Below are 27,752 nucleotides of genomic sequence, written 5' to 3'. Positions count from 1 at the left end.
CAAACAGGAGCCAACACATAGATGCAGGGGAGGGAGCAACCGCTAAGTTTCCCATGTGGAAGTTGCTCATCAGGAAGAGATTTTGGCCTTTGATTATTACTATCAGTGTGTCCTTTGATAAAGCCCAAGTCTGCTGCCTCAACACTGCTTAGTGGTCTTGAAGGTAGTAATTAATTGAGAAGTTAGAGCTCAAGTAACTCAAACGTGGCCACATGGCAACCAGCAGATTCCTGGCATTCGGTTTCACAGAAGAGCAGAGGCAATAACCTCAATCAAACTCGTATTTGGAGTGAGAAGGTTACTTCCAGAGGCTGGAAAGAAAGGGAACCCACTCAAGGGACCCACCAAACCTGCCAGGGTCAGACACAGCCAGGCACACCAGCACCGCAGCTGGCTCCCCGCAAGGGCCAGGCCCTGAGGACTCCTCCTGCCTGAGCCCCGAGGGCCCACAGCAACTCAGCACAGCCCAGCCCGGCGCCATCCTGGAGTCAGAGAGAACAGCCGTTAGCGGAGAAATGCAGATGACAGCGTCACACGAGGGACTGGCAGGAGTGGGACGTTCTCCCCAATAAACGTGTCCCTCTGGGAAAGGACATGAAAGAACAGGAAGCTTCACACAGCAATGACTCATACACAGAATTACCCACCAGAAAAAGCTCTTTTCATTCTCATGTGAGCCCAACTTCCAATCACAGCCTCTGAGAGCCAAAAAACAAAATTCAGGACCATTCTTTCCTCTTTATTCACAAATTGTTTAGGATGAGGAGAGGGCACCTGGGGAAAGGCAGAATTGTATTTTCTTTTTCCTCTTTTTCTAAAGGAAATTCAAACGTCCTGGGAGAAAAAGGCGGGGAGGATCCAGGGAAGAAAGGATTTTCCAGATTCATATGAAAAGCACTCAAGTAGCATGAACACAACGACGAAAATCAGGTTTTTAAAAAAGTAAAACTGGCACCCTTTTGACTTAATATATAAAAAAATCTGCTTCTGCCTTCCTTCTTCTGATCTTTCAGTTATTCACTTCTGTTCTGAAGGCATTTGCTTTGTTTTTCCCCATTTCTTCCATTCTTCTGGTACTAGTGTGTCCTGGAAAGAAAAATCCAAAAAATTAACTCTTCCAGGCAACAAAGCACTTCCTTGCACAGTAAAAGTGTCCCCAGATCCCTCATTCTCTCTCAAAGGAAGCTTGTCAGATAAGCTCCTCAAAGGAAGCTTATTGGAGTGATAAAACCAGTACTGCAGTGGAACGGAGGACTGAATTCAAGGAGGATGGAAATGGTCAGACAAAATGAAGGTTAATTTCTGGTGCAAAAGGGATGAATAAGCCTTGTAAATTACAGAACTGAACAAAAAAGCAGGGCTGAATGCAAAGCCCGCAGGTACCTTAACTGCTCTTCTACTTTAAAAAGGGCCAATCTATCCACTTGGAATCAGCTGGTCTATGTAAACACAAAGAAAAGATCTTCATGTCCCAAGAAGATGGAGTAGTCTAATGTGGGCATAGCAGACTCGTCTTTTTGGGGTCCTTTTCCCTTACAAGATGCCAGACACAGGCATAGCTATGGATGCTGAGCACGTGACAGTCCAGCCCTAAAAGTTGGTAACAATACAGTCTTAACTGACTTATCGGGGCATGAGAAAACCCAGCAATAAGGACAAATGCTTGTGACTGCACATGGCAGCAAAACCTAACTTATCGTTTGTGGATAATAAGTTATTTGCAAGATCTTCCAGGATTACTCACAGCCCACAGGGAATTAAGCAGTTAAAATACCAGGCTGAGAAACAGAAAACATGCAAGCTGTGGAGAACACACTCGTGAGGCATTTGGTAACAAGCCACTAAAAAGCTGAAAAACACTGGCCCAAAGCTATGGTAAAAAGAAGTGTCCAGGGACCAGAACAGCACCAGCAAACACGGCCGGGATGCAGCCGGAATTCATCTACTAGAACAAGCGACAGCCATCTCCTGTTCCTCTCCAGTTACTTGTCATAGCTTGTTCTGTGCCCAAATACCTCAAAACACTCCAGGGAGAGAAGAGATAGTAACAGGGTGTTTTTCTATGGGACACGATGCCAAATTCTCCATAGGTAATTTTCATGAAACCACCCTCCATACTATCTGATCTGCAGACAGGAGCTTATACCACAGTGCACATGGTTTCTGTGACACAGCCACCCACGCTGGTTTTGGTGCGCACCACAAAAACTGAGCTCCATTCAACGCACTGTGTGTGTGTGTGTGCCTGGAGCACCGACCATGAACATGAGAGAAAGCAGACGTTCATGAGATGTATCAGTGCAGCACGTTGTACAGTGATTTCAGTCTTATCACAGGACTTGTCCCAGATGCTCTCTCCCTTCCCCAAAACAAAACAGTGCACTGAACAAGAAATGAAGCCACACAAGCACATTCAGAATTGGGCAGCATGCAGAGCGGCAGGCAGTCCTGCCTCCTATGCCACTGTGGATATAGCAAACTGGGACCTTACCTGCTCAGAATGAAAGGAAACGAAGGGCTTTGCACTGGTAAATGATCATGGAGACCTATCAGATGATTGTATTGAATAGAGGGGGCTGGCTACTGCTGCTGCCGCTGACTGAGCCATCATGACCAGTTCAGCCTAATAGGAGGGTGAACCCTGGACTGGGTTGTGTTCTCAGCTGAATGAGGTGGTGCTGACCTGGCTCTGCTGCACACAGAGCTCTCGCCACCCCAAGGGAGGACATAATTCAGCAGTCAGAGTGCCTGGCAGCTGAATAACCAGAATACTGCAGATGGGGATAGGGAGTACCAACAGCAGGATGGGAACAGCCCAGATATCAGCCATTTTCATCATGTTCTCCTCCAGCCGACATTACTAATAATTTATTCACAGGAACAACACTGCTTAAACTAGGTTTATTTCATCACCTGATAGCTGCTTGGTGTCCACGACAGCATATTCACGTGTGCACATATTACCATACAGACTTCAGATGATTAAGAAAATCACACAAAGGCAATTTAGTCTCAGAGGACACGTACTGCTAATATGCAAACCCAGCTGTAGCCAAGGACACCCAAGGACTGATTTAAAGCCAAATAAGCGATGCTGGAAGGAAGCAGCTTCAGCTCAGATCTTTTTGTACAAGGAGTGAGTGATGAAGTGAAATGAAACAGGCAGCATGCCCAGGAAAGGCAAATTCCAAAAAGGCCCTTACTTCTAGAAGAGCTGGTCACTAGCAAAACCCCCTTTTACCGCAACGTTCTATACTTTGCCAACCTACTGCTCTGCTCTGCAGCGATCCTGCCAAAAGGAGAGAGGAAGAAAGATTCAGAGAAGATAGGAAGGAGGAAAGCAGCCCTGCTCCAGGAACCAGAGCCAGTGACAGAAATGCAAAAAGCAAAACCAGGCCTTCTGGTAACTTCTGTAAAAAGATGGTTTGTACAGTCCCCTTCCCACGCCCGCCAGCGGTCTCCATTATGGAACAGCAGCTTTGCCTCAAAGTGCAATCTAGTTAATTATCACTGCACTTCAACATCTGAGACAGGCTAGCAGCGCGTTAACAAAAAGATGTCTTTTTGAACTTTAAAGTCATGTACAAAGGGTTTAACTTTAGCCTAAGGTAGAAGTTTTACTTTCAAATTTGCCATTGTAGTTGCAGCTTCATGTCATTTACAGTGAAAAAGCATACAGACACCCCCTGCAGTGTTTTGAAGTAGGAACCAACCACCCGCATTTATGTGCTAACAGAAGCCCTGGTTGAGCAAAGACACTTAGAAGTAAGCTTCATTGTATTCTTTTTCCCCAAACCTGTATCCTAGGCAATCTGTAATTAATAATGATTTTATCATTACTCTTTAAATTAAAAAGGAAACATTATTAAATGACATAACATAGCCCTGTTGGCAACAAAATCCCAGTAGGAACTGTTATGCTAACAAGAGAAAGTGCCACAGTGGAGAGGGCTGGACATCCAAGGGAGCAAAGCTGAGAAAGCTGGGAGGATGGTATGGAAAGGGTTGATTACAATAATCATCCTCCCTGCTACAGCCATGCAAGTAGAGAAGTTTTAAAGACAACAAATCAATGCAAAACCCCTGGAAATTATATTCTTGTGGTTTTTTACAGCTCTTGTCCTGGTTTTAATACAGTGTAATCAAAAAAGTGAGGACCCAGGGATATCTATGCAAAGAGGTATGCAAGGATAAACAGCTCCTAGTGGCTCAAAAAGGGGAAAGTAAGAAAAGCACAGGTTAGATGGCACAGCAGGTCAATAAGATCATCTTCAAAGCCAAACTCTGCATTCGTACAAAAGGGCTAAAACTTAAGTCTCACATGGAAACCCCATGTGGCAGAAGTGAAGGAGAGGGAATGGTTCGACCTCTAATTAATGCATTGTATTGGCAGCTTGGGTCAGCAAACTGCCTGCAGGCTGCCTAAGCCATGGCACATTCACAAGACACTGCGTGGCAGAAGACACAAGTGTGAAGAATCAGTCCAATGCCAGTACAGAAATGAATGTTGTATCGCTAACATTTACCAGAATTTCCCCTGGTTTTGTTTGCATGTGTTGCCCTTTGTCTGTTGCTGCACACCTCCGATAAGCATCTGCTTCCCTCTTCTCTATAATCCCCCTTTAGGTAGGGGAAGACAGCAGTTAAGATACCCCCACCTTACCTTCCTCCTCTTAAAACTTATGTTACAAGCACAGCTACAGAAGAGTTGGGCCTCTTCTGCATTTATAGTGGCTTTCATTATCTAACAATATTGTAAGATCTTGATATACCATGTAGTAAAACAAATTGTCAGTGAATGCATCTCGCCAAATGTGGGTTTCCCCCTGTCAAAGGGCACATACTTCCACCCTTTACTTTCCCCATGTGTCTGACTGCTTCACCAAGTGGCCACGTGGACTGCTCTCTCTGAAGGAGCAGTTAGCTGTATCTGAGTGAGAGCAGCTCACTGCCCTAGTCAGTTCAAGCCCTTACTCTGAAAACAGGCATGAAAGTGGGACCGAGCAGCCTATCCCTACACACAAGATCCAAGAACCAAAAGCAGCGTTCATTACTGTATCAGTTACTGACACACGATAGCATCAATGTGATCTCCTCCCCACTGATTTGAAAAGCAGCTCCCACCAATGCATCTGTCCCTTGCTTACCGTTTTACTGCTTTCTGAGCCAGCATCCTGTTGCCTGCCAGGAACGTGACGCCACCCAAAATGGCCAAGTACTTCAGAGTCTGGAACATGTTGAGCTGAGTCCAGTAGACATACATGAGTCCCAACATTGCTGTGAAAAAAAGACAGAGCCCATGGCTGAAATTGCAATTCAAAGACCAACCACTCGTTATCCTCAGAACAATTGTTATGTTGTACTGCCAGGCCTAAGCATTTGGTTTCTATCTCATCTCTGAAGCTCTGAAATGGCAGATCTAAAGACTATACATTATTGCCAGGGGAAGAAGGCATCTGGGTCTCCATACTGGAGAAAAATGTGACACCGACTGCTTGCAACCAACCCTCTTGTGGCAGAATTATGGACATATTGTAGACATTAAAGGCTATTAAAAGGAGGAGGATACTCTGGATTTCAATAGAGGATATTAACCTTTGCACATCTGTAGGAGCTTACAGCTTTATAAAGCTTCCAAGGAAACTGGCTTGGATTAAGCAACACACTGTCATTTGGGAAACAGTAGATCCAATGTTCTCCCAACCTGCTATGTTTTTGAAATTCTACCAAGACAGTAAATAACTGTGCAACCAAGGGCACAATAAAATTGATGAAAAAAATTGGTCCAGCAAAAGAACAAGAGCAGCTTTCACAGGAAGAGCTTTAAAGAAAAGATATAGTCTTTCACTGCAGATGGCAGTCCCGCAGGTTTCAATCCCCACAGAAACTCCCTGCTTACAAAGGATAAACATGCAATAAAGAAAGTGTGACCTCTGGAAATAAGAAGTTCTGTTAAGTACAGATAAATGGTGAGAGAGAGGAGCCCGGATAATGACGGCTGTTATAAGCTGATGGCCAAAACAGGTTTATCACCATATTAACAATCATGAAAAGCAGGAAGGCAGATGAAAACAAGAGAACAAATGTTATGCTATTATGTCATTACAGTTAATAGACCGCGAGCCCATTAACCACCAGGGCTCTCATCTGTAACTCCCAGGTGAGAAGGTCAAACAAAGCAGAAAGCCTCTGACACTTACCAGCATGTCCCATGTGAAAAACAATGGTGCTGGGAGCAAAGCTGAAGTTGGAGATGTTGGCACCTATCTTTATCCACTAAAAGGAAAAGAAACAAAACCTGAGTTACAACAGCCTTGTAAACACAAGCTTTTATTTTAAACTTCAGTATCTTTCAAGCCTGTTTAAGTTCTTCAATGAATACAGTGTATTCTCTACAGAAGCACTTGTTTACTACTACAAGAGGACAGAGTGGTAATTTTGCTAAAGACAGCACTGTTGAGCTCCTTTAGTGAAAATTTCTCCTGCTGCTTGTGACTGCCCAAATGCAGTTCAATTATCTTTCTTAAACTGATGAGAGGGTATTGCTCCAAATCTACATTTTCCAGAAAAATAAACATTGCTATTTCTATCCAGCTGAATTAATTTCAATTAAAAGACAAAAAAAGGTAAGGTTCTAGTTTTGGACTCAGGAAAAGAGCAGCTATAGATACAAGATGTTTGCTCATAAAAACAACTTCAGTTTTTAGAATACAAAAGAGAAAGGCATGAAGGATGGGAAACAGGAGCAGTAGCAATGAAATTTTTCATTAAAGTGTCATCAACGTGTATATTGTGAACTCCAGAGACCAGTGCACATGACTATCTGAATGCCAGCTTTCAGTGAGACTAGCTAATGGGAAATTACTGCCAAGCAAATACGGGATCAGTTTCATCCTCTGAATAAGGAGTAATTTAACTTGACTATATGAGATTTTGTATTGCATTAAGTTCAAAACACTGATCTGATGATACAGTGAGTTGCAGTAGATGTTTCAACTACAGACACACAAATACTAATTATGTCCATAAATGGGAATCAATCTGATAGGATTAAGTAACGCAGATTTTGTGATGCTGTCCTGGTTTCAGCTGGGATAGAGTTAATTTTCTTCTTAGTAGCTGGTACAGTGCGTGTTTTGGATTTAGTGAGAGAATAATGTTGATAACACGCTGATGGTTTAGTTGTTGCTAAGCAGCGCTTATCCTAAGTTAAGGACTTTTCAGTTTCCCATGCTCTGCCAGCAAGCAGGCGTGCAAGAAGCTGGGAGGGAGCACGGCCAGGGCAGCTGACCCCAACTAGCCCAGGGGATATTCCATACCATAGAACATCATGCTCAGTATATAAACTGGGGGGAGTTGGCCAGGAGGGGAGGATCGCTGCTGGGGCATCGGTCAGCGGGTGGTGAGCAATTGCATTGGGCATCACTTGTCTTTTCTTGGGCTTTATTTCTCTCTTTTTTTGTTATATTCCTTTTCATTACAATTATTACTATAATATTTTTATTATTATTAGTCAGTACTATATTTTATTTTACTTTAGCTATTAAACTGCTCTTCTCTCAACCCACGAGTTTTACTTTCTTTCCCCAATCCTCCTCCCCATCCCACTGGGAGTGGGGAGGGGTGAGCGGCAGCGTGGTGCTTAGCTGCTGGCTGGGGTCAAACCATGACAGATGGATATATTAAGTGCGAGGCAGAATCACTGCTTTTTTCCTGTGGAAGTCTAATGTTAGTTATAACTTAATCTGCCCACTGTTATTCAACATCCCTAGCAGACGCACACTGGAGAAACTCACCCCACCTACTTCTACTTGGCAGCACTGTTTTTCTGTTTTGACTCTAAACTCAAAAAAAACAGTTTAGGAAAGAGAGAATACCAGACCAACGCTCTGCACTGACATTTGCTAGCTATGGCTCCAGCACTGCTGTGCCAGTCATGATTAACCAAGAGTTTTAATAGGAAGTTTAGCTGGCCAACCTCCTAAGTGACTTTGGACCGGATGGGAAAATTTTTCTTCTTCTGTGGCCTAGTTCACTCACCAGAATGAGCAGCAAAAGCAGGGGGGAGAGAATCAATGCTGTGAAAGTGTTAGATACCACAGTGGGAGGCCTCTTCTCAGGTTCCCTAAAGAGGTGCTGCAAACAAACAAAACCAACTCGTAAGTAAGAGTATTCCAACAGAGCAGCTTCTCGGCTCCCCAGAGGACCAGCTGCAGCCCTGGTGCTGTTCCCAGACGTTCCGTTGGATGATAAGCATTCCTCTTAAGGCAAAGACTGACTCTTTAAAATAGCGTCTATTCCAGTCTCTGCACATTTGATCTCTTGCACAGTTAACTTTTCCTTGCACTCACAGAAGCACTTGTTAGCTTGTCATCAGCACAGATGGCTGGAACGAAGCAAGAGAAATCTTCAGGAGCAGAGAGCTTTCTGTGGTGCTCACCTAGTCAAATTTTCATGTTTGAATCTTCTCAGTGACACCAGTTGCTCTCTCACAGGTAGAACACACAGCTTATTTATTCATACTCCAGAGGACTGCAACAAATTTCTTTCCATCAAGCAGTAACTCTGGTCTTCCTTTAATTACATTACTTACACAGTATTAATTTTTTTTAGTGAGAGATGACTTTTCAAAAATAAATTACGATAAGAACAAATAATACTAGTAGGACTAGCCCCCCATCTCCGCACATAATTTTTATTTTTGACTGTACCTGGATTTCAGGTTTGGGAACAAAGAGGTTCTTGGACTGGACTGTGGATGGCGCATCCTCTTCTGGGAATTTGATCACAACATCAGCCTGAAATGAAATCATGCAGCTTCATGAAGTTTGATCTTAATGTATTACAAGTTTTATAAAGCCTATTCCATTACTGTGGCCTATTTCCTTACTTGTCAATCTACGATTGACATGATTTTTAAAGGAAACTAAGAAAAAACCACCAGATTTTTTAAGAAGCAATTTCTCCTAAACAGAGGCAGTAATGCCATTCACCCATCACTAAGAACTGGACTTATTTCCAGCATAGCAAGCACAGAAAGGCTAAACCTTGAAATGCTTGCTGTGAAATCACAAGCAAACCCATAAAAGTTCTGAAGTTTCTATTCCACCACATGATGAACTGAATGCTCATCTCTGTCTTGCTTTGATGCTTACTTAAAAACTCAAAACGAGCGGCAAACCTCAGAGCCCATAAATGGCCAAAAGGATTCTGGTTCACTACAAAGAACAAAACATTTGAGCTTTTTTCTTCCAAGCCTGTACCATGCCCTCCTGTTAGACTGCCAGTAATCTCAAAACCACATCACCGCACTTCCAGCTACATACCACATTCCACAGGATTGGATTTTCCAGAGTGGCGTCTCCAATTATCAGGTAAAGAGTATAGGTACCAGAGGCAGAGTCAAATTCAGTCTTTCTTTCAGAGGTATCCAGTTCAAACTTGTATACGTTCTTGCTATCTGGTTCTGCAACAAACACTACCTCCTGGCCAGTCTTTTGGTTGTGAAGTCGGACAAAAGTCTGAAAGGAAAGATTGTTAACATTTCTGGAATATCTCATACTGCATTTACGAATGCCAGCAAAATGAGAGATTTACCCCCAAATCAAAAAGTGCAACATTAACAAAAGTTGGAGTACAAACTGGGAGTCTGGGTGTCTAGATCCCTGCAAATCAGTGAAGTTCTGTGTCTCTTCAAGTAACTACATTAACACAGGACCAAGACAGTCCAGTGGCCCACTTGGGGTACAGGGCAATATACTGAATGTTACTCGACAGGGTATATCAACAGCACACAACAGGGATGTATGCATACATGGTTTTCGTTGGGTTTTTCTTCCCTTTTTTTCTATTTTATAAAGAAAAAATAAAATTTTAATAAAAGTCGACATTCAAGGACTTTTTCAGCAAACAATATTAAAAAATCAGAAGAGTGCTTTTACAGTGCAGGCTACCTGCACTCATTTTGTTGAGTTAAATAAGACACAGTACCAGAGCCAGAAGAGGCTTCATTTAACATACAGCCAAAACAAATGAACTGAATCCACTTCCCATCTCCCAAGATCAGTGATCTTTCACAGTTCATGTCATAAACATAAGGCTTCTCAAAACCTATCAAATCGTTTCAAGAGCAACTGTCACCTCAGATGCTTCAAGATGGAACATCTCGGTGACACAGCAATGACAAAAATTTGTCCTAACCTGGTGAGGGATGAGTTCAGCTCCACTGTTCACATCTATCAGCTGGAAGGATAAAGCAAAATTCTGATGGCTGTCAGCAGTGAATGAGCCCTTGGCTTTGGCTGGGTAAGCTACCCTAGGAGGAAAAAAAAACCAAACAGAATTGACGTGATTTTCCACGAGAAGGCCTAGCGTTCCAAGAAACTGAGGCACGCAAGCTTGTCTAGCAGTACTGCAGTCTACTCAGCATAGATGAGCTATTTTATCAAAAAGTCAGGTCAACTAACATGTCTTTCTCTTCCACCATAAATTTAATGAAAAGCAACAAATGGAATTTTTTTAGTAGGATTTTTGTGAGCTACACACCTTGCCCATTTTCAGGTAAAACCATTGTTTGTTGTAAGGTTCAAAGGAACACCAGAAGAAGGTTTTGCTAATACTACACCCCACATTCCATTTAGCCAACGCTATGCTACAACCAAAGGTGTAATGGCAGCAGAACAGAAAAAACAGACACTCAAACTTCAGCACAGGAAGGCTGTATCAACACACACAGAGGGGCCTCAGTGAGGCTGTGCAACCTAAGTTAAATTCCATACATTACATTCTAACTGATGTCAGTTAAAAAACCGATTACATTAAGTTCAAGTACACCTAGCAATGGTACAGCCACACCCCCAAATACAGTGTACATGTTGCTTTAGAGCATCTCTACCGAAGCCCAATAATGCCAGAAACATTAACACAATTCTTTTAACTTGCTTTCGCTATGGAGAGGTGCCAACAAAGGAACAGAAGACTCAGGTTGCCTGGCTTCTGTTAGTACTTACTTCAGTATTATGGAAAACCACCTATAAAAATAATCAGTATTCTCCCAATGAACTCACAGGTTTAAGAGAAACAGCATGGGTATAACTCTGTAGTTATTCCAATACAAGATTCCTCTGGTTTAGCTGAAGTAGGTAGAGCTCAGAAGACCTCCAGTCTAGAGCCAGAGTTGCCCCTTAAAGGATCACACACTGAGTCGTTTTACCTGGTTGTTTTTGGTGCAATGCTCTGATCTTTATCCACAGTAGAAAGATCTACATTAGTAATCCCAACTTCCGTGGAAACTTTTACTTTCAGCTGCAACAAAACACAATAGAAAATTACTCAGAGCACTCTACATATACTAATTATGGTCAAGTTCACCGCAGAAGCTTTAGCTCTTCTGTCCCCTTCCCCAAAGAGGGTCTTACACTAAGCCAAAGACAGAACCTAACCTGAACAGAAGGATCGACAGCAATTTACCTTCTGGCAAAGCTCCTGCATCAGTCACTAACCCTAACCCATCCCCTTCCTCCCTGCACAAGCAGCCAGCTCTGAAGACATGAGCTTCTCAGTCATGCTGGACTTAGCTGCCCTTTGGAGAACCGTTTTTAGTGAAACGGTCCAACTATCCAGATCCAACTAGTTTTGCTTTTGAACTAGCAGAAACTAGCTATTAAAGATTACATCACATAGAATGCAACTTAAAACCGCACGTGCATATGTACTTCTGCTTACTGGATAGCAATTTGAGATGAGAGAGGTCTCCGGACAGCAACCAATTACGCCTTTGCTGGCTCCTAAAGCCTAACAGGCTTCTGCTGATTTTATTAGCAGCAGGCAAAAGCCAAAGCATTCCTGCAGACCTGCACTTTGTTCAGCAAGCTTTCCGTCGGAGTCACAGCATTCATCACTTAGTGCAGGGCAGCCAATAAGGCCCTGCCATTTATCACACTCCTTTGTGCTAAGTGCAGTATAAACCCCAAGCAGAGAAATTACTTCCTGCCCTCTCCCCAGTCCCAAACCACAGACGATCTAGGCAGCGAACCTCGGTGGGTTTGACTGATTTCAATCCTTCTCTCAAACATAAGCAGTTACTGCAGTCTGTAGTTTTTAATTAGCACATTTGTTCTCACAGCTTACAAATGCTCCCCTGGAGAATTAAAGTTTCATTGCCAAGATATTTTTCATCATAAACTACAATTTGTTATTACAGTCCCACACCCTCATTCTGAAAAATAATTCACAGGGAACCTGTGGGAAAAATATGTAAAAACATTAACCAAACTATTCAGGTCAGACTTCAAACACAACAATCTTGGCAGTTCCTTTACAACAAAAAGCGTAATTTAAGATAGAAGTTACCCCTGAAAATGGATCCATTGACATGTAGACTATTCAGGCTAACTTTAGTAAAGCCTTAGTTTGTTCCAAGATGGAAGCAAAGAAAGATGGACTAATGAAATATTAATTTTAAAAAAGTTATGTGAAGGCAACTCAGAGCTGCTGCACACAGCCCCTCCAACTGAACAGTACACAAACATCTCTCAAATATTTTAATGCCAGGAAATGTAGTCTCTGCCGCAGTAATAACCCACTGGTTTAGCTCATTACTGTCAAAACGATGGTGCATTAAGGACAATTAATGCTAATAACAGTAAGGAAAAAAAGCAGTTCCCCCAGCAGTCCTCCCCCATAACAATGTGTCTTATTAGAAGCGGTTCACACAAAGCCGCCCCAGCGTTAATACATTCCTACCGGTACCTCTGTGTGCCAGCAGCAAGCTTAAGCAGGACCAATCAATCCCCTTTTGACACTCCTAAGTGCCATTACTACAATGACAACATCAATTTGATACACAGAGTAAAGGTCAGCAGTTGTACATAAGCATCTTCCTCCACTCCAAGCTGACTATGTTGGAAGACTTTAAAAGCTAATCTTTTCCTTAAACAGGCAACTGAGGGCAAAAACTAACCCTGGGAACAGACATCACTGGAGAAGAGCAGTCTCAGCTGTTGACACCCAGGTGACTACATGAATAGTCACAGAGGTCACATTCTTCTCACTGTAACAAACTTGAGGAAAGTAAAACTCTGAGTGTTTCTATAAAAACTCTTCAGAAAGGTGTGGTATAACAGCTTTTGCCACCAAAAAGGGGGTATGTATGCATGAAATGAAGATTTCATTTGCATTTGCTTTGGTCACTGTTTCTCCACTACAAAAGCATCACCACATACACAGTTAGGATATGCCAAAAGACCCCCTTGACTCTTTTCTAGGGCTCTAGAACTTATACAGACAACAACAAATGCTCAGCTTCCATACATCAGGCAATCACCAGACAACTGCTAGCAAACTCTTGAGATATACAGACTCAAATCTTAAATGCTCTGAAGAACTAACATTCTTAGTAATCGTTTTTGCATAGCTACTTTGGGCTGCTAGATAAACACTTCTACTGTTAGCCTTTGTTCATATGCTGTCAGATCAGCATCTAAGTGGTAAGTCAGTTTTGAAATTTACACAAATCTCTTTTGATCATATATTAATCTGGTTACTGGTCATAATCCTGAGTCAAAATCCAATGCATTACAGAAAAACATGTGATAAAAATGCCATACAACTGGCAACATCCTTAACAAGTATAAATAAAAAGCTATTTCAGCAAATAGGCACAGAATTAAAATGCCATCAAAAAGCACACCCACCTCAACTTTGTTAGCAATAAATCTCTTATCTCCATCAACACTGATAGAGAAATCATAATATCCACTTGCAGGTTTCACATTCATGAAGTTCAGCTCAAAGACATCTCTATAACAAAAAAAGCAAGGTGTTAAGTATCCTCTAGGACACTAACAGCAGCCTACAAATAGATAACATCTTGCTACTAAGAAGTCTCCAAATATGCTAGATTAAGCAGGCAAACAGACAAACGCAGCACAAAACTAACATTGCTAAGTGCAGCAGGAAAAGAATTCTTCAAAGTTCCCCTAAAGTCAGAAGAACACTGCAATTTCTCACTCCCAATCAAAAGAAAAAGCAACAGAAATTCACCATCACTACCAAATGTGCTCAGTCACTCATTATCAACAAAACACAACTACAGCATTTTGAGTTTTCCATCACACAAACACTTCGCTGGTGGAAGAACACATAAGGAAAGTAAGTCCAACACTGTTTAAATAACACCTGCTTGCCTTACAAACTGTAAAAATAAGATTATTTTCTTACCCTGACAGAGCAAATGCTGTCTGTTGAAGGACAGTGGCTTTGCTAGATGCAGACTTGGCATAGTCGAGCTTTACAGAAGCTTGAGTCAGTGGCTGAGACATAACATCGGTTACTTGTAGCTGCAAGAGAAAAAATTTCCATGAAATCCGTTGTCCCACAAGGAATGCAGGAGCACAGACAACTCACTACCCCTCTGTATTATACACCCAGAATTCTCCCCTGCCCGGCATCCCAGATTCACCTAGTTCTTTCTAACATAACCGGGAAAGCTGAAGTTTGTGATCAGCAGAGCTGACTTCCACACCTAGCCTTCTCGAGGTAGTGTCTGGTAAGCCCTGGGTATGCAGAGGTTCCCAAGAATCACTTCATAAAAGCACTAAAACCCCAGACCTACTGGAACCTGAGTCCTGGAACTAAAAATGAAAGACATTACCTTACACATTCAGTCAGCCCAGACCTACAATACTAAAGACTGAGCCAAGAGATGCGTTAAGATTTGGGGCTAAGGACTCACCCTGAGTATGGGCTGATGGTGAGACACAGCTGCAGGCCCATCGGGGACAATAATGACAGGCAAGTGGTAGCGGTTCCGGGATAAAGAACCTGCGGCACAAGCAATGCTGAAGGCCTCTGAGAGTGTCTCAAAGTTTTTCTTGCTAAAAATTGCATTCATCAGCTGGGTAATTTGATCCTGAAAGAGGAAAAGCAAATCACATATTAGCACCAGCAGCTTACCACAACACTGCAAACTGGCTCAGTATAATGTTATTAATAAAAACATCATTCATAAAGACTGTTTAATTTCCCATTTGCTTTAAAAATAACTCAAGTTATGAGGTAACCCAAAATTAGCTACCTTTTGAATGTCACATTAGCATTCTTATTCTTGGCTGCAAGGTTCCAACCACAATCACCGTAATTGTGCTAAAAACTTGCAAAACCAGAATTTGGATCTACCTCTTCAAACTATGTGTTTCAGAATGGAAGACGCCGTCAGCTCAACTATCCAGACTGCGTGCAGCTGCAAAAAGACAATTTGGCTCCAGGAGCCATACAACTGTCTTCATACAGTGGAGGAAGACTAGGCTAGATGTCCTGGCTACCTGCCAAGCTGGGAAGGCCACAGAGCAGTGATGCAAAGCATCCTAATGGCTCTGGAAGGAGCCAGTCCAGGCCCACGCAGGCTTATCCTCTTAGGCTCAGCAGTGTCCTCAAACTAAGAGGATTAGCTTTAAAGCAGCACCACCGGGAGCACAGAGCCAGCTCTGGCTCTGGGATGTGCCAAAGCTAATTTGTTCTCTCCAAAGTAGGAGCGGGACTGCATCCCCCAGCTGGTTTTGCAGTCTGACTTTGTAGGGTTAGTGCGTCTGCGCCACACTCCGCAGGGTATGCCATATTATTCAGATTCTTCCATCACTCCCTGCTAGTCTGGAAAACAGAGGGATTTGATCCAAGCAAAGTATTGTGGGCTAAATTCTGATCAGAAATGAGAATAATCAAAGAGAATCCCAAATAAAGCAATAGGCATACAACTTAGTAACCTACAAAGAACACTTTTAAATGAAATCCACTGCATCTCAAATTTTCACCCTCCTACTTGTATTAATGAACACCAACGTACATCACAACTAGATAAAGCATCCAGACAGATGCTACAAAACTCCTGCACAGTGCAAATCCTGCAGTGTTTTTCATTTATATGGAGGGCATGGCATAGCTCCAGACCCTAATCAGCAACTGACACACTCATTTAAACTGTGGGAGAAAAAAGGGAGCTATTTTTTCAAATACTACATGTTAGTTTTTAAAGAGAGTTTTGTGGCATTCTGGAGGCACTCTCACCATTCACAAGAGATAAAGCTTTAAGCCCCAACAATAGCACTTCTGACAGCACAATTCTGAAACAACACTAAACAATTTTCCTTAATTGGTCCTTTTTTTTAAACATTGTTTGGATGCTGACAGTTTGAATTGTGTGTAGCAGAATCACCACCTCAAAAATGACATCAAAATTACTTTGCATTAGTCTGTTTGGCAGCAGCATGGAAGAGAGCCAGGAATGAACTCAGATGTCTTACACTGGCTTCTGTCTCAACCCTGCCACTTTGGCTTGTGCTTTAGGGAGCTGCCATTCTCAATCAAAAGTACATCTAACTCAGTTAACTTGTTGTGGAAAAAAATTACTAAGTGGATAGCTTGCAGTAATGATTTCTAGCTTAATCAAGTGCAAAAGGAATTTCCAACAGTCTTTCATTTTAGACAACAAGTTTTTGCATCTGGATTCCTGTAGGCGTATGGTACTAATGTTGTCTCCCCTTTGGGCACCCCAAACTAGGGTGCCTGCATTTCCTCACGGGTAAGTAACATTTGCAAAACACTTTGAAATGCTGGAAAGTGCTAGACAAGTGCCAGACAAGTGCCAAATACCAGAATAAAGTCTGAAACAAGAGGGTTTTTTTCAACAGCTTGTCTCAGTAAACAAAGAAAAACTAGGCCTCACTTGCAATTTCCTTCTGTACATTTGAAAAAGAAGAAAACAAACCAAATTCAGCCTGTGATCTTGAAGGTGGAATTTCCTCCTAGATTCTGTTACTTAGCATTCCCTCCGAGATGTCCCTTTTCACTGAGTGTGCTGTTTTTTCCAGTAGAAATTCTACCCAGTTATACCGGCCTCTTGCACTGCACAGCAGGGACTAGGCAGATCCTTTTTGTGAGCTACAGTGTGCAAGGGAGGAAAAGACAGATACAGACCTCCTTCATGGCTGGCTCCGTACCCACGTGGTCCGACAGCTTATAGGCAGCAGCAACAAACAGTGCAGTAGTCTCAATTCCTTCTTCAAACTGTAGATAAACTCCACCCAAGTCATCCAGGCGAGCAACAAGATCCTGACAGAAAGAGTTATTAAAATTTAAATTGCATTCTAGTAGATCCACAGAAGTTAACTCTACTGTTAGGCCTGTAATCAAGAGTATCTGTATGGGATCACCGATGTATTTTGTAATAGTCATTTAGAAACAGGAAGAAGAAACCTTCAGCCTTTAGTGGATTTAATTATATTTAAAAGTCATGACTTTCTGTGTTTCAGTCCACTGTGAAACAGTTAAAAGTCCAGAAGAAATATCTGCTTGAAAGGAAGAGCCAAGCCAACCCACATCATGCAGGCAAGGAATTAGCCAGGTTGGTTTTTAATTTTGTGTTTCACATTAATACATCTTTTAGTACTACAGAGGTCTGACAAATTCCTGAATAATTAGAGAGCATAGCGTGTTCCTACCTCTATCTCCTCAACAATGCCACTTAGATCTGCCTGCTGGGACAAGTAAGATGCCGTCTCCAAAGCCTGGATGGTTCTTAAACAAGAACAAACAAAACCAAACTGTATGGTTTTTCCTTCCTTAAAAGCCAAACATCATTTAAATCAAAGCAACTACAGTTTCTGTTCTGAATGAAGTGTAAAACAGCTGTTACTGCGTTCAGCTGACTCAAGACAATGAATCTGAAGTGATTTAGTGGAAACTTAGAATTCATTACAGAACGCCACGTTAGCTGCATCAGCGCTGCAATAAACTCATAGATTCAAAGGCAGAGAAGAAACCAAACTTTGATCCCTGCACAGCACAGATCCCCAGACTTGCTACTGAGGCTTCCAGGAATCCATTTTTTTTGTCAAAGCAGCAAATTTTAGTCTCCCTTTCTTCCCCAGCTTTTAAGGAAAGCTCTATTCTCTCGTTTCACAGTAAAATTACTTAATTCTTTGGTGATAATGGTTACTGGCACGTTTTTTCCACCTCACAGTACAGGCATCCCAACCTACAAACAGCAGGGCTGAGGAAGAGCATCAAGTCTACTGCAAGCATAAATGACACAAAACCTTGGCTGGGTATTCAGTCAAAAGTTTGCTGTGAATCTTTCCAAAAGAGGAGGCTTCTTTGGGATATGTCCTCTTTACTGACCATTATTCTTGAACTAAACCAAATACATAAGCTCATTTGCAAAATCACAGAGAAAATAGCCCAAAACCATATTTTTCATTCCCCCGAGGGACAATAATGAACTGGACAAATACATCAAATGAAAACACAGTACCTACTCTGCTACATCTATATCACAAAAATTAAGCGTTAAAACGCCCTTTACTCCAAAATCCAACTGCCTAGAGGATAAACATGCCACAGTGAATCATTTCCATCTGAAAGACTTACGCCAGCACATTTTCTTCTTTGCTAAGACGAGCAGTAAGAGCACTAAGTGCTTCCTGAGATGCTAAAGGAAGGCCAAAGCCACTCAGGGCCCCAACAGCGTGGAAGATCTGGGTGATTGAGGAATCCTCACTGACAGCTGCAAGCAGCAGCTCCCTGGTCTCATTTGAAATGGTGACCTGAGGAAGAACACAGGGAACACACTGATTCACACTTGAAAAAACAAGGCCTTCTAGTCACGACTGATTTCTTCCTGGAGCAACACACTTGATTGGTGAACTACTATAAGCTTTTGGGAAAAAGTCCTTTATCATTCATTACCTTTTAGTTTAATTAATTAAATCCCTAAGTTTTGCTGTCAACTATCAATGAGTCAGGATAATCCACGATTCAGATTTATCCTGGTAACCTGCTACTGCTTTTCATCTGCCATCACATCATTGTGCAGCAGCCAGTGGTACTGATGAAAAATGGAGCTTGGATAACCCACCCACAATTCAGCAAGGGTGGCCTGCATTTGTATCGTTGCAGTGTTTCAACACAGGATTTACAGCTTCTCATCCACCCAAAGAGTTTTTAATTGACACAGCTGCTGTGAATTCTATTAAAATGTGCTGGCTCCTTTTTTCTTAGCCACCAATGTTTAATCAAGAAACATCCCCTCAGAATTACTCTGGACCAAATACTTGCTTTCTATCTTTACACTTTGCCTTGTATAGAGTACTCCCAGACACTTCATAAGTTATTTACCTAAGACACAACAGAGTACAACCCACTAAAAGAAAGTAAAAGTTATGCATAAAATAAAACCGAGAAAAAGATCAAGGTAAATATTTCTTTGTCTGTCTTCTTGCCTGTCCATCTGTCTTCAGAGCTCAGGGCTCCAAACTCACCTCACAGCCAGACAGGACCCGGATGGACTGTGCAGCATAGAAGAGGGAATCCACACTGCTGGAGTCCACATGAGATTTGATGAAATTGCATGCAGCCTTTGAAGAAAGAGAAGTTAACTTACAGCAACAGTCTTGACTTAAGCCACCAAGAGGAGATTTAAATGATACTCTATGACAATTTCATGTATGTTGCTGTGCATTTTTATACTGAAAAAAGGCAAACAAAATCCCTAGTAACACTTGTGATGCAGCAGAGCCTAGAACCCCCCGGATCCTACTCTGCTAAGTGCTGCACAGAAACAAAGGTGGTTCCTGCTAAAAGAGATGAGTGATTTTCACATAAACTCTACTGCAACCAGAATTCAACTTTAAATTGAGTATAATTATAAAACCTATCAAAATATAAGTCCCATGGGTATATTTAGTAGGGAAAATCTGCCAGGACAGAGAACAGATGAACAGAAATTCTGTGGGCGAGCTTCCTTCCCAGCTGTGTATCACACACAATCATTAATGGATGCAGAATATAGAATTTCAAAGCATACAGAAAGAAAAGTCAGGTAAGCAGCTACAGTATAAATCCAAGCAATGAGACTGCTCATTAATCTGTAGCCAGCTTATTATTAACTGACAACTAGATAGATGGATCATTAAGATTCCATTTTAAGCAGAAAATAACCAAGAATTTAACTGCTCATACATAAATCACTGTTTTTTGAGTATGTGGAGCATAGACTTTTACAAGTAGTACAGGATTTTCATGCTACAGTTACCTAGGAATACTGATACATGTTCAAGTGTTTTGCCTAGCTATTATTTTTACTACTTCTACCTTTTAAATAGTCTCACCCCGTGAAGAGGTAGACTGTCCAGAAAAAAGTCTCATCACAAACCTCAAGGAACAAATAAATAATTACTGTTTACCTTCAGAAGCAAAGGCTGTATTATCATTGCAAAACTAGGAACTATTAAAAAACCCAGCCGCACTGACATAAACGAAAGCAGCAATTCTCAGCCTAACCCGCAGATGACCAGTAACCAGCCACAACAAGGTGTGTGGTGTGGTGAACCGCAACACCTGTGGGAGCCTCACAGTTAAGAGTTTGTGGTGCAAATACACAACACTCGAAGAGAAACTAAGTCCAAATGGTTTAGAACCACTGAACTAGCTGAGTTTGAGGAAAGAACAAACTTATGTTTACAGCTCAGGTGCATAGGTAAGTGCACACATAAGCAGGCAGGCCTATGTAAGCAGGCTGTCACAAGGACAACCTGCAACATTTAAACTAGAAATGCTTAAAGACATGAAAGGGCAGTGTCCTGGTTTCGGCTAGGACAGAGTCAATTTTCTTCCTAGTAGCTGGTATAGTGCTGTGTTTTGGATTTAGTATGAGAATAATGTTGATAACACACTGATGTTTTTAGTTGTTGCTAAGTAGTGCTTATACTAAGTCAAGGATTTTTCAGCTTCTCATGCCCAGCCAGCGAGAAGGCTGGAGGGGCACAAGAAGTTGAGAGGGGACACAGCCAGGACAGCTGACCCAAACCGGCCAAAGGAATACTCCATACCATATGACATCATGCCCAGTATATAAACTGGGGGGAGTTGGCCGGGAGGGGTGGATTGCAGCTCGGGAACTAACTGGGCATTGGTCGGCAAGTGGTGAGCAATTGCATTGTGCATCACTTGCTTTGTATGGTCTAATGCTTTTAGTATTACTATTGTCATATTATTATTATTTTTTTTTTTCATTCCTTTCTGTCCTATTAAACTGTCTTTATCTCAGCCCACGAGGTTTTTTATTCCAATTCTCTCCCCCATCCCACTGGGGGGAGGGGAGTGAGCGAGCGGCTGCATGGTGCTTAGTTGCCAGCTGGGGTTAAACCACGACAGTCAGTAAGCACCACGCTGATACCACAAGCCTTTGTTTCTAGTCTGCACACAAGGGACAATATTTTATATACAAAAATAGCAACATCATGTGACCTGGCTAAACTCAGTGTTGAAACGAAATAATGAGAGCTCTATTTAACAGGACAGCAAAGCAAACATGCCACGGGCAGAATTCCTTTTCACAAAACAGTGAAACAAATTGACAGCTACAGTAATATCACAACAGGCTACGGAGGAGCGAGCCCTGAAACCACCATTTAGAGGCAGTAAGCGCAAGAGAGCCCGTGGCACGTTACTACCCAGACGAAGATACAATTTATTCAAACAGCACACTTGAAAGACTGTCAGTAATTAGCAGTGATTTGCTCCGCTACTTGCTAAGCACAGAACGCACGTATGCTTTCCATTTTCCTCACGGTTTTGTCAAGGCAGACCTCGCTAGATAAACTCATTATGCCTCATCTTTTGCTACGGTGCTGCGCCTACAGCTCCTCGGCCAGCGAAGCGCCCTTGCGCGGAGCCGCACGGCCTCGGGCGCGCAGGACACCCGGCGGCGGAGGAGCGCGGGGCGAGGGCTGGGGGAGCGGCAGCGCCCGCGGCCGCGCCGGGCCCTCAACCGCTCACCTTTTCGTCCGCCACCCGCACCCCCAGGCTGCCGAGTCCCACGATGGAGTAGAAAGCGGCCTGCAGGTCGGCGAAGGGCCGCTCCAGCGCCGCCCTCAGCCGGGCCAGGTCGCGGGCGGTGAGGCGGTGGCTGGGGGCCAGGGCCTGGGCACCGGCGAGGAGGAGGAGGCTGAGGGCCGCCGCCAGACGCAGCCGCGGGCCTGCGAAGAAACAAGCGAGTTACTCGCGGCCCTTCCCCGCGGTACCGAGGGCCGCGCCCGCCGCGCCGCCCTCCCCCAGCCCCCTCCCCACCGCGGCCCGCGCCTCACCCGGCGCCGCCATGATGCCGCCCGCCGCCTGGGCCACGGCGCCGCTTCCGCCCCGCGCCCCGCCCCGGCCCGGTCCGCACCATCGCGCCCGCGCCACAGGGGAGGCGGGAGGGACGGCGTATTTTGCGAGGGGGCCTCAGCCCCACGGGCGCCCGCTGCGGACACCGCGAAACTGTGAAGAGGACCAAACCGCGGGGGGCGGGCGGGAGACCGGAGGGGAACGGGCGGCGGCGCGGCTGGCCCAGAAGCGGCAGCAGCAGCTCCCCTGGGCGGCGAGAGTGGTACGGGCCTCCCGGCGGCCTTCGGCGGCGGGCGGGGGCGGCCCCTGGCGAGGATGTGGGCTGCGCTGATTGGCCGAGCCGTCCGCGGCGCTCAGCGCGCCGTGGCGCCTTAAAGGGGAAGCGGCGTAAAGGCGCGCCGGGTGCTGTGCCCGTGCCGTGCCGTGCCGTGCCGTGCCGTGCCGTGCCGTGCCGTGCCGTGCCGTGGCATTTTATATCACGCCGTATACTGCCATGCCAAGCTGTGCCACGCCATAGCGTGCTGTGTCACACCATGTCACGCTGCATGGTGCTGTGCCCCACCACGCCATGGCGTGCCATGCGACATCCCGCCATGCTGTTTCACGTTGCTGCGCCGTGCCGTGCCTGCTGTGCCATACCGTGCCATACCGTGCCACGGGCCGCGTGCCGTGCAGTGCCGTGTCGTGCCATGCCAGCCCATGCCTTTGGGAGCTCCCCACGCCACTGCTGGCAGAGCCCCAGTGCACCATCTCCCCGCTGTCCCACCAGCTCCACGTGTCCCAGCATCTTCCCTGCAGCCGTGGTGGGAAGGCGCTCACACCCCCGAGGGAAGGGCAGCGGTCCCCCGTGGCATCAGCAAACCTCCAAACGCCCCGGGACTCAACAGCCACCGAGCAATGCGGGGCTGCTAATACACCCGGGATGCGGTTACCTCTGCCACCCCTGAGTGACCGGCCGCGGGTGTCGGCCTCTCCCGTCACCCCCCGCAGTAACGTCCTGCTCTTAATTACAGCTGACCGCCACAGCCAGCTTCTGGCAAAGCCACCGGCTCCTTGGCTGCTGCTTGCCAAAAAGCTTTCTCTTCCCAGCAAAGCAGGGGCAGAAGGGGCAGTGCCTTGCTGCGTGCTTCCCCAGGGGGGTGGGCGACCTCCGACAGCCTGGAGTGGGCATTTCTCGTGAGCTTCATCAGCGAGACCCCGGGACCGGAGCCCTCGTTCCTGGCGTGGGGTTCGTGGTGAGGGAGGGAGCTCCCCGGGCCAGCAGCGAGGCTTCAGGGAGGGCGTTTGTGAGTGAACAAGTACATCTGTGCAACGCTGCTTGCTCAGATTCCTCAATGGAGGCGTGCGAGGTTTAAGGGATCATTTCAGCGATCCCTGCTTTAGGGGAGCCTTGTTTTCCATCTCTTCATTTTTTTCCCCTTGTTTTTCCCTGAGCACCAAATAAAAACAGAGACAAAAAAGCAAGTGTAAGGTTAAGCCCCAGCTCTGCTGTGCAAAACCCAAACCTCTCAGTTAACCAAGCTGGATTTCCCCCAGGAATAAATAGCACCGTCTATTTGCCGCATGTTGATTATTGCAGGTGACTCTTGGGAACAGCCACGGCCATGCTATCGGGGACCCCAAGTTCCTGCAGCGAAGCAACGCACACATCAATGTGCAAAATGGCTTCTTCCCCCGAGCCCCTGGGGACGGGCAGGTGGGCCTCCGGGTCCCTGCGCCACGCTCAGCTGTCCCACAGGGGACACAGCAAGCCGTGTGTGACAGACGCCCGTCCCGCTGCTCACTGCCCTCCTGGAAGGCCCAAAAATTTGGGGAAAAGGGCTGTGCTTCCTCCTGCAGAGGGCACTGGGAACTTGTGCTTTTTGCTTTCCAGGGAAGATCCCCTGGAGCCGGTGCAGCTCCCGCTTACACACCGGTCCCACTCCCCCTCCGCCTCTGCTCTCCCCGGGTTTTGGGGCATTTCGTGTCACGTGGACAAGGCTCTTGGCCTCGCTGGGGGAAAGCAAGGAGCCATGGAGCTGCTTAATGTGGAAAGCCACCACCGAGAAGGCAGCCTGCTCCCCGCTCTGCCTAGATGCCCTTGCTTCTCCCTCTGCGCTGGAGCCGTGACGTGATGTCGGCTCCTCTTTGGGTGACACCAAGGTGTGGTTGGGACGGTTTCACTGGTGGCTTATAAAGCCCAGCCGAGATGTGCTGCCCGTCAGCTCTGTTTCAACAGTGCCGAGCCACCAATCTCACCTAAATCCCCCAATTATTGAGCCTGAACATGTTTGACCGCCTCAGCATGGCAGATGCTCACGGCACGGATGGGTACCCATATGAGAATACAGGCACCCATCCATCATGGATGGGCATGATGGGATGAGGATGCAGGCACCCTTCTGTGCCATGAGCATCTCCCATGCTGAGGATGCCCCCTTGCACTGGGTTACTCCTCTCCCTTTTTCCCTTGGGAGATGTAGCTCCTCTGAAGTGTGTTACAAAATCCTGTCGCTGTAGCTTTCCTGGGGGAAGGAAAAAATGTTCTGCATCAGAGCGTCTGATTTTGTTATTCTGTCCCAGAAAGGGCTTTTGTTTTGTCAAGTTGGGTTTGCATCACCTTACATTTTGCAGTAACCAAATGACACATTTCAGCCAGCTGCGATGGCATTTCCCATCCCATTGCCCTTCCTGGAGAGAAACTGAGCTGAGGGGAAGATTTTTTGCCCGAGACCGGAGCGAAGCCAAACTCAGATGATCTCAAAATCCCTTGTGAGATGGCATTTCTCTTCTATTCAAGCTATCAGATGAGTCTCTGACCTTGCCGTAGCCCTGCTCTAGTCCATATCAGGAGATGACCACGCAATCCCCAGGGATGCTGGGGACCCCACCACTGCCCCAGGGGAAGGCGCCGGAGCTGGCTGGGCTCCTCTTGGGGGCCGCGGGGAGCCCGGCCAGCTCTGGAGCCTTCCTCCAGGGCTGAAACACCCCACATGCATCAGCCCAGCTTCGAGAAGAAGCTGGAGACCTGCAGCCAGGCTCTTCTGCTGTGACAGATGGAAATGGGAAGGTTTTTTTTTTTTATGAGATGAGAGAGAAAAAGCTAAAGGCCACTTGTGCAATTAAGTGCCTTAAATGTGGATTTTATTTCGATGTAATGGGATGGTTATTGCATATAAAAGAAGTGCCAGATGGTTGTTAAAACCACATTTACTAAGTTCTAATAACCGTGCATTTGACCTGTAGCCCATCAAGAGCTGCAACCCCTCGTTACAAAATAGCTCGGGAGCCCTCGCCCCAGGCAGAGCCTCTGGCTGGTCCTTGCTGGGGTCTTTGCACGGCAGAGGCACTCGCTGTTCGGGGCAGGACTTGGCCTCGTGGCGCAGCTCTCCAGCCACAGGATGCTTTGCCTGTCTCTATTTGAGCTTCTGTTGGTTGGTGATGGTGACAAGGATAGAGGGATGAGGAGGTGTGAAATAAATCTGCCAGCTTGGGGAGAGGGGCCAGGACCCGTCCGTGGGGTGCAGGGCAGCGGAAGGTGTCTGCATGCCCCAGGGCAGAGCTCTCCTCTGCTGCCCTGCCTGGTGCCAAGGGGCTTGGAGGAGGGAGGGTGGAGGATGGAGAATGAAGGGTGGAGGACAGAGGATGGAGTGTGGATGAGGGAGAGTGGAAGACAAAGGATGGAGAGTGGAGGATGGAGGATGGAAGATGGAGGATGGAAGGTGGAGGATGGAGGAAGGCCCTGGGAGGATCGGGAAGCTGGGGTATGGCTCCTTCTCCCCCTGTGGGAGCCTTGCTTAAACATGTGCAGGTGCAGGCAGGGAAGGAATGGGGTGAATTTACGGGGGGGGACTGCAGGTCTCGTCCCCCACTGCCTCCCCGCACCCGCTGCACGCAGTGCACAGGATCCGTGTGGCTTAGTCCCTGCAGCAGCCCCGAGGAGGGCAGTGCACAGCACCAGCCTCTGCAGCACCTCTGGGCTGGATCTGGCCCCCGTGATTTCAAGGGGAGCCCAGGGCAAGCAGGGGAGCGAGCCCCCAAACCTGTGGGCTGTGCCGTGGCGTCTCTCCCCCTGGCTCTGCCTGCCGGCGTCACAGCCGGCCTTCCTTCTTTGGTAAAGACTCCAACAATTCCTTTTTTAGGCTTAATACCACCAGTCCTGGGAAGGAACGGGAGCCCGTTCCCCAGCCCCCAGGCCTGCCGGGGCGGCTCTGAGCGGAGGGGCTGCCTGCAGGGCTACAGCCCGTGCTCCGGCTGCCTGCAAATGGCTTTTCAAGACAGCCCTTCTTCAGGGCGCTCCCTGCCCCGGCAGCTCCTGCCTCGCTGGAGAGGCACCGCTGGTCCCCGCTCTGCGGGAGCTCGGCTGCTCAACCTGCTTTCCCAGGAGCACACCTCGCCCTGGCCAGCACGAAGGTATTACTGCGCTGGCTGGGGTCTGCTTTCCTTATTACTCCCGGAAAGCTCTCCCTGATGAATCCCAGCTGGGAGACATTTTTTTGGGGTCTTATTAAATTGTTGGTATGTATTTTTCTGTAGTGCCGTTCATCCTCCCCTCCCCAACCCACTCCCTGGCAGGAGGGGATGAAGGGCTGCCAGCCTGTCTGGACCCTAACCCGGCCCTTCCCACTGGGTGTCACACCTGTGGGCTCCCTGGGCACCCCATCACCGGCAGCACTGCCCGCTGTGGGGCTCTCCCAGTTAGCCCAGTCCCTACACTGGCAGGCAGCTGGCAGGGGCTGGGGCTGGCAGTGCCTCCAGCATCCCACACCCTCCTGACAGCATCTCCGGGGCATGGCCTCCATGTGAGCCCCTGAAGTATCGTCTCCTGTTAGCGAAGTGATTTACTGACCCTCCCGGCTCCATGCTGCCCCAGCGATATGACCCGCATTCCGGCACTGCCCAGCCCTGGGCAGAAGGATGGATGGGGAGCTGGGAGTGGGATGGGAACTCATTGAAAGGCTCCAACAGATGGGTTGCGTTTGCACCATTCCCATCGTACATGTTGAAACTCTCCTGTTTTCATGGGATGATGTCAGATCTGGGCTCCTCAGCCAGATTCCCTCTGCTGTGGAGAGGGAGATGGAGCAGAGGAGGTGGGAGTGGGAGTGGAGGCCATGGGGAAAAGGAGGGATCTGGCCGGGACACCCCATGCGGTTGTACACCTCTCTCTCCATCGCATGAGAGATGGGATGAGGCAGACAGGTGAAATGCTGCTGCTCGACCCGCTGCTTTTCCCAGCGCCCGTTGGCTCCGGCTTGCCAAGAGCAGGCGTTTTCCTGATGGCTTTAGCCCCCTGCAGACCCCACTAGGGTGGGGGGGCTCATAAAAACCCAGCTGAAGGAGCCAGCAGTAAACCCCACCTAACTGGGGGTCTAGAGTGATCGAAGGGAAAATGTGTCCCGACCCATCCAGAGGCACTGGGTGGGTGGAGGCGGCTGGGAGGGGGCAGCGGGGGACCCTGCCTGCCTGGGAGATGCTCCCCCAGGTTTCCCCCTGCATTTGCCCAGCCTTAGCCTGTGCCCATCCCCACTGGCAGCACAGCGGCTGCTCGGACCAGGGTGTTTTACCCCTTAACATCACCTGGGCTTTGAGCTGTGCTGGAGGGGGGTGAGCCG

General features: G+C 46.5%; 1 protein-coding gene across 1 annotated transcript; it reads right to left on the bottom strand.

Moving 5' to 3' along the window:
• Positions 1-720: 720 nt before the first annotated feature.
• On the bottom strand, positions 721-22,171 carry RPN2 (ribophorin II). Its single transcript, XM_050907492.1, has 17 exons — positions 22,140-22,171; positions 21,832-22,031; positions 19,314-19,409; positions 18,424-18,599; positions 17,496-17,571; positions 16,972-17,106; positions 14,735-14,911; positions 14,221-14,339; positions 13,695-13,800; positions 11,213-11,304; positions 10,201-10,315; positions 9,327-9,521; positions 8,712-8,798; positions 8,041-8,136; positions 6,201-6,276; positions 5,148-5,277; positions 721-1,086 (listed from the first exon to the last, which is right to left on the bottom strand). The coding sequence occupies exons 1-17, from the start codon at positions 22,150-22,152 to the stop codon at positions 1,077-1,079; spliced, it is 1,899 nt and encodes a 632-aa protein (XP_050763449.1). The 5' UTR covers positions 22,153-22,171; the 3' UTR covers positions 721-1,076.
• Between the last annotated feature and the right edge of the window lie 5,581 nt (positions 22,172-27,752).

The sequence above is a fragment of the Gymnogyps californianus genome, chromosome 17, assembly GCF_018139145.2.
Source record: "Gymnogyps californianus isolate 813 chromosome 17, ASM1813914v2, whole genome shotgun sequence".
Taxonomy (NCBI): Eukaryota; Metazoa; Chordata; class Aves; order Accipitriformes; family Cathartidae; genus Gymnogyps; species Gymnogyps californianus.
This window is presented reverse-complemented; position numbering and strand designations above follow the sequence as displayed.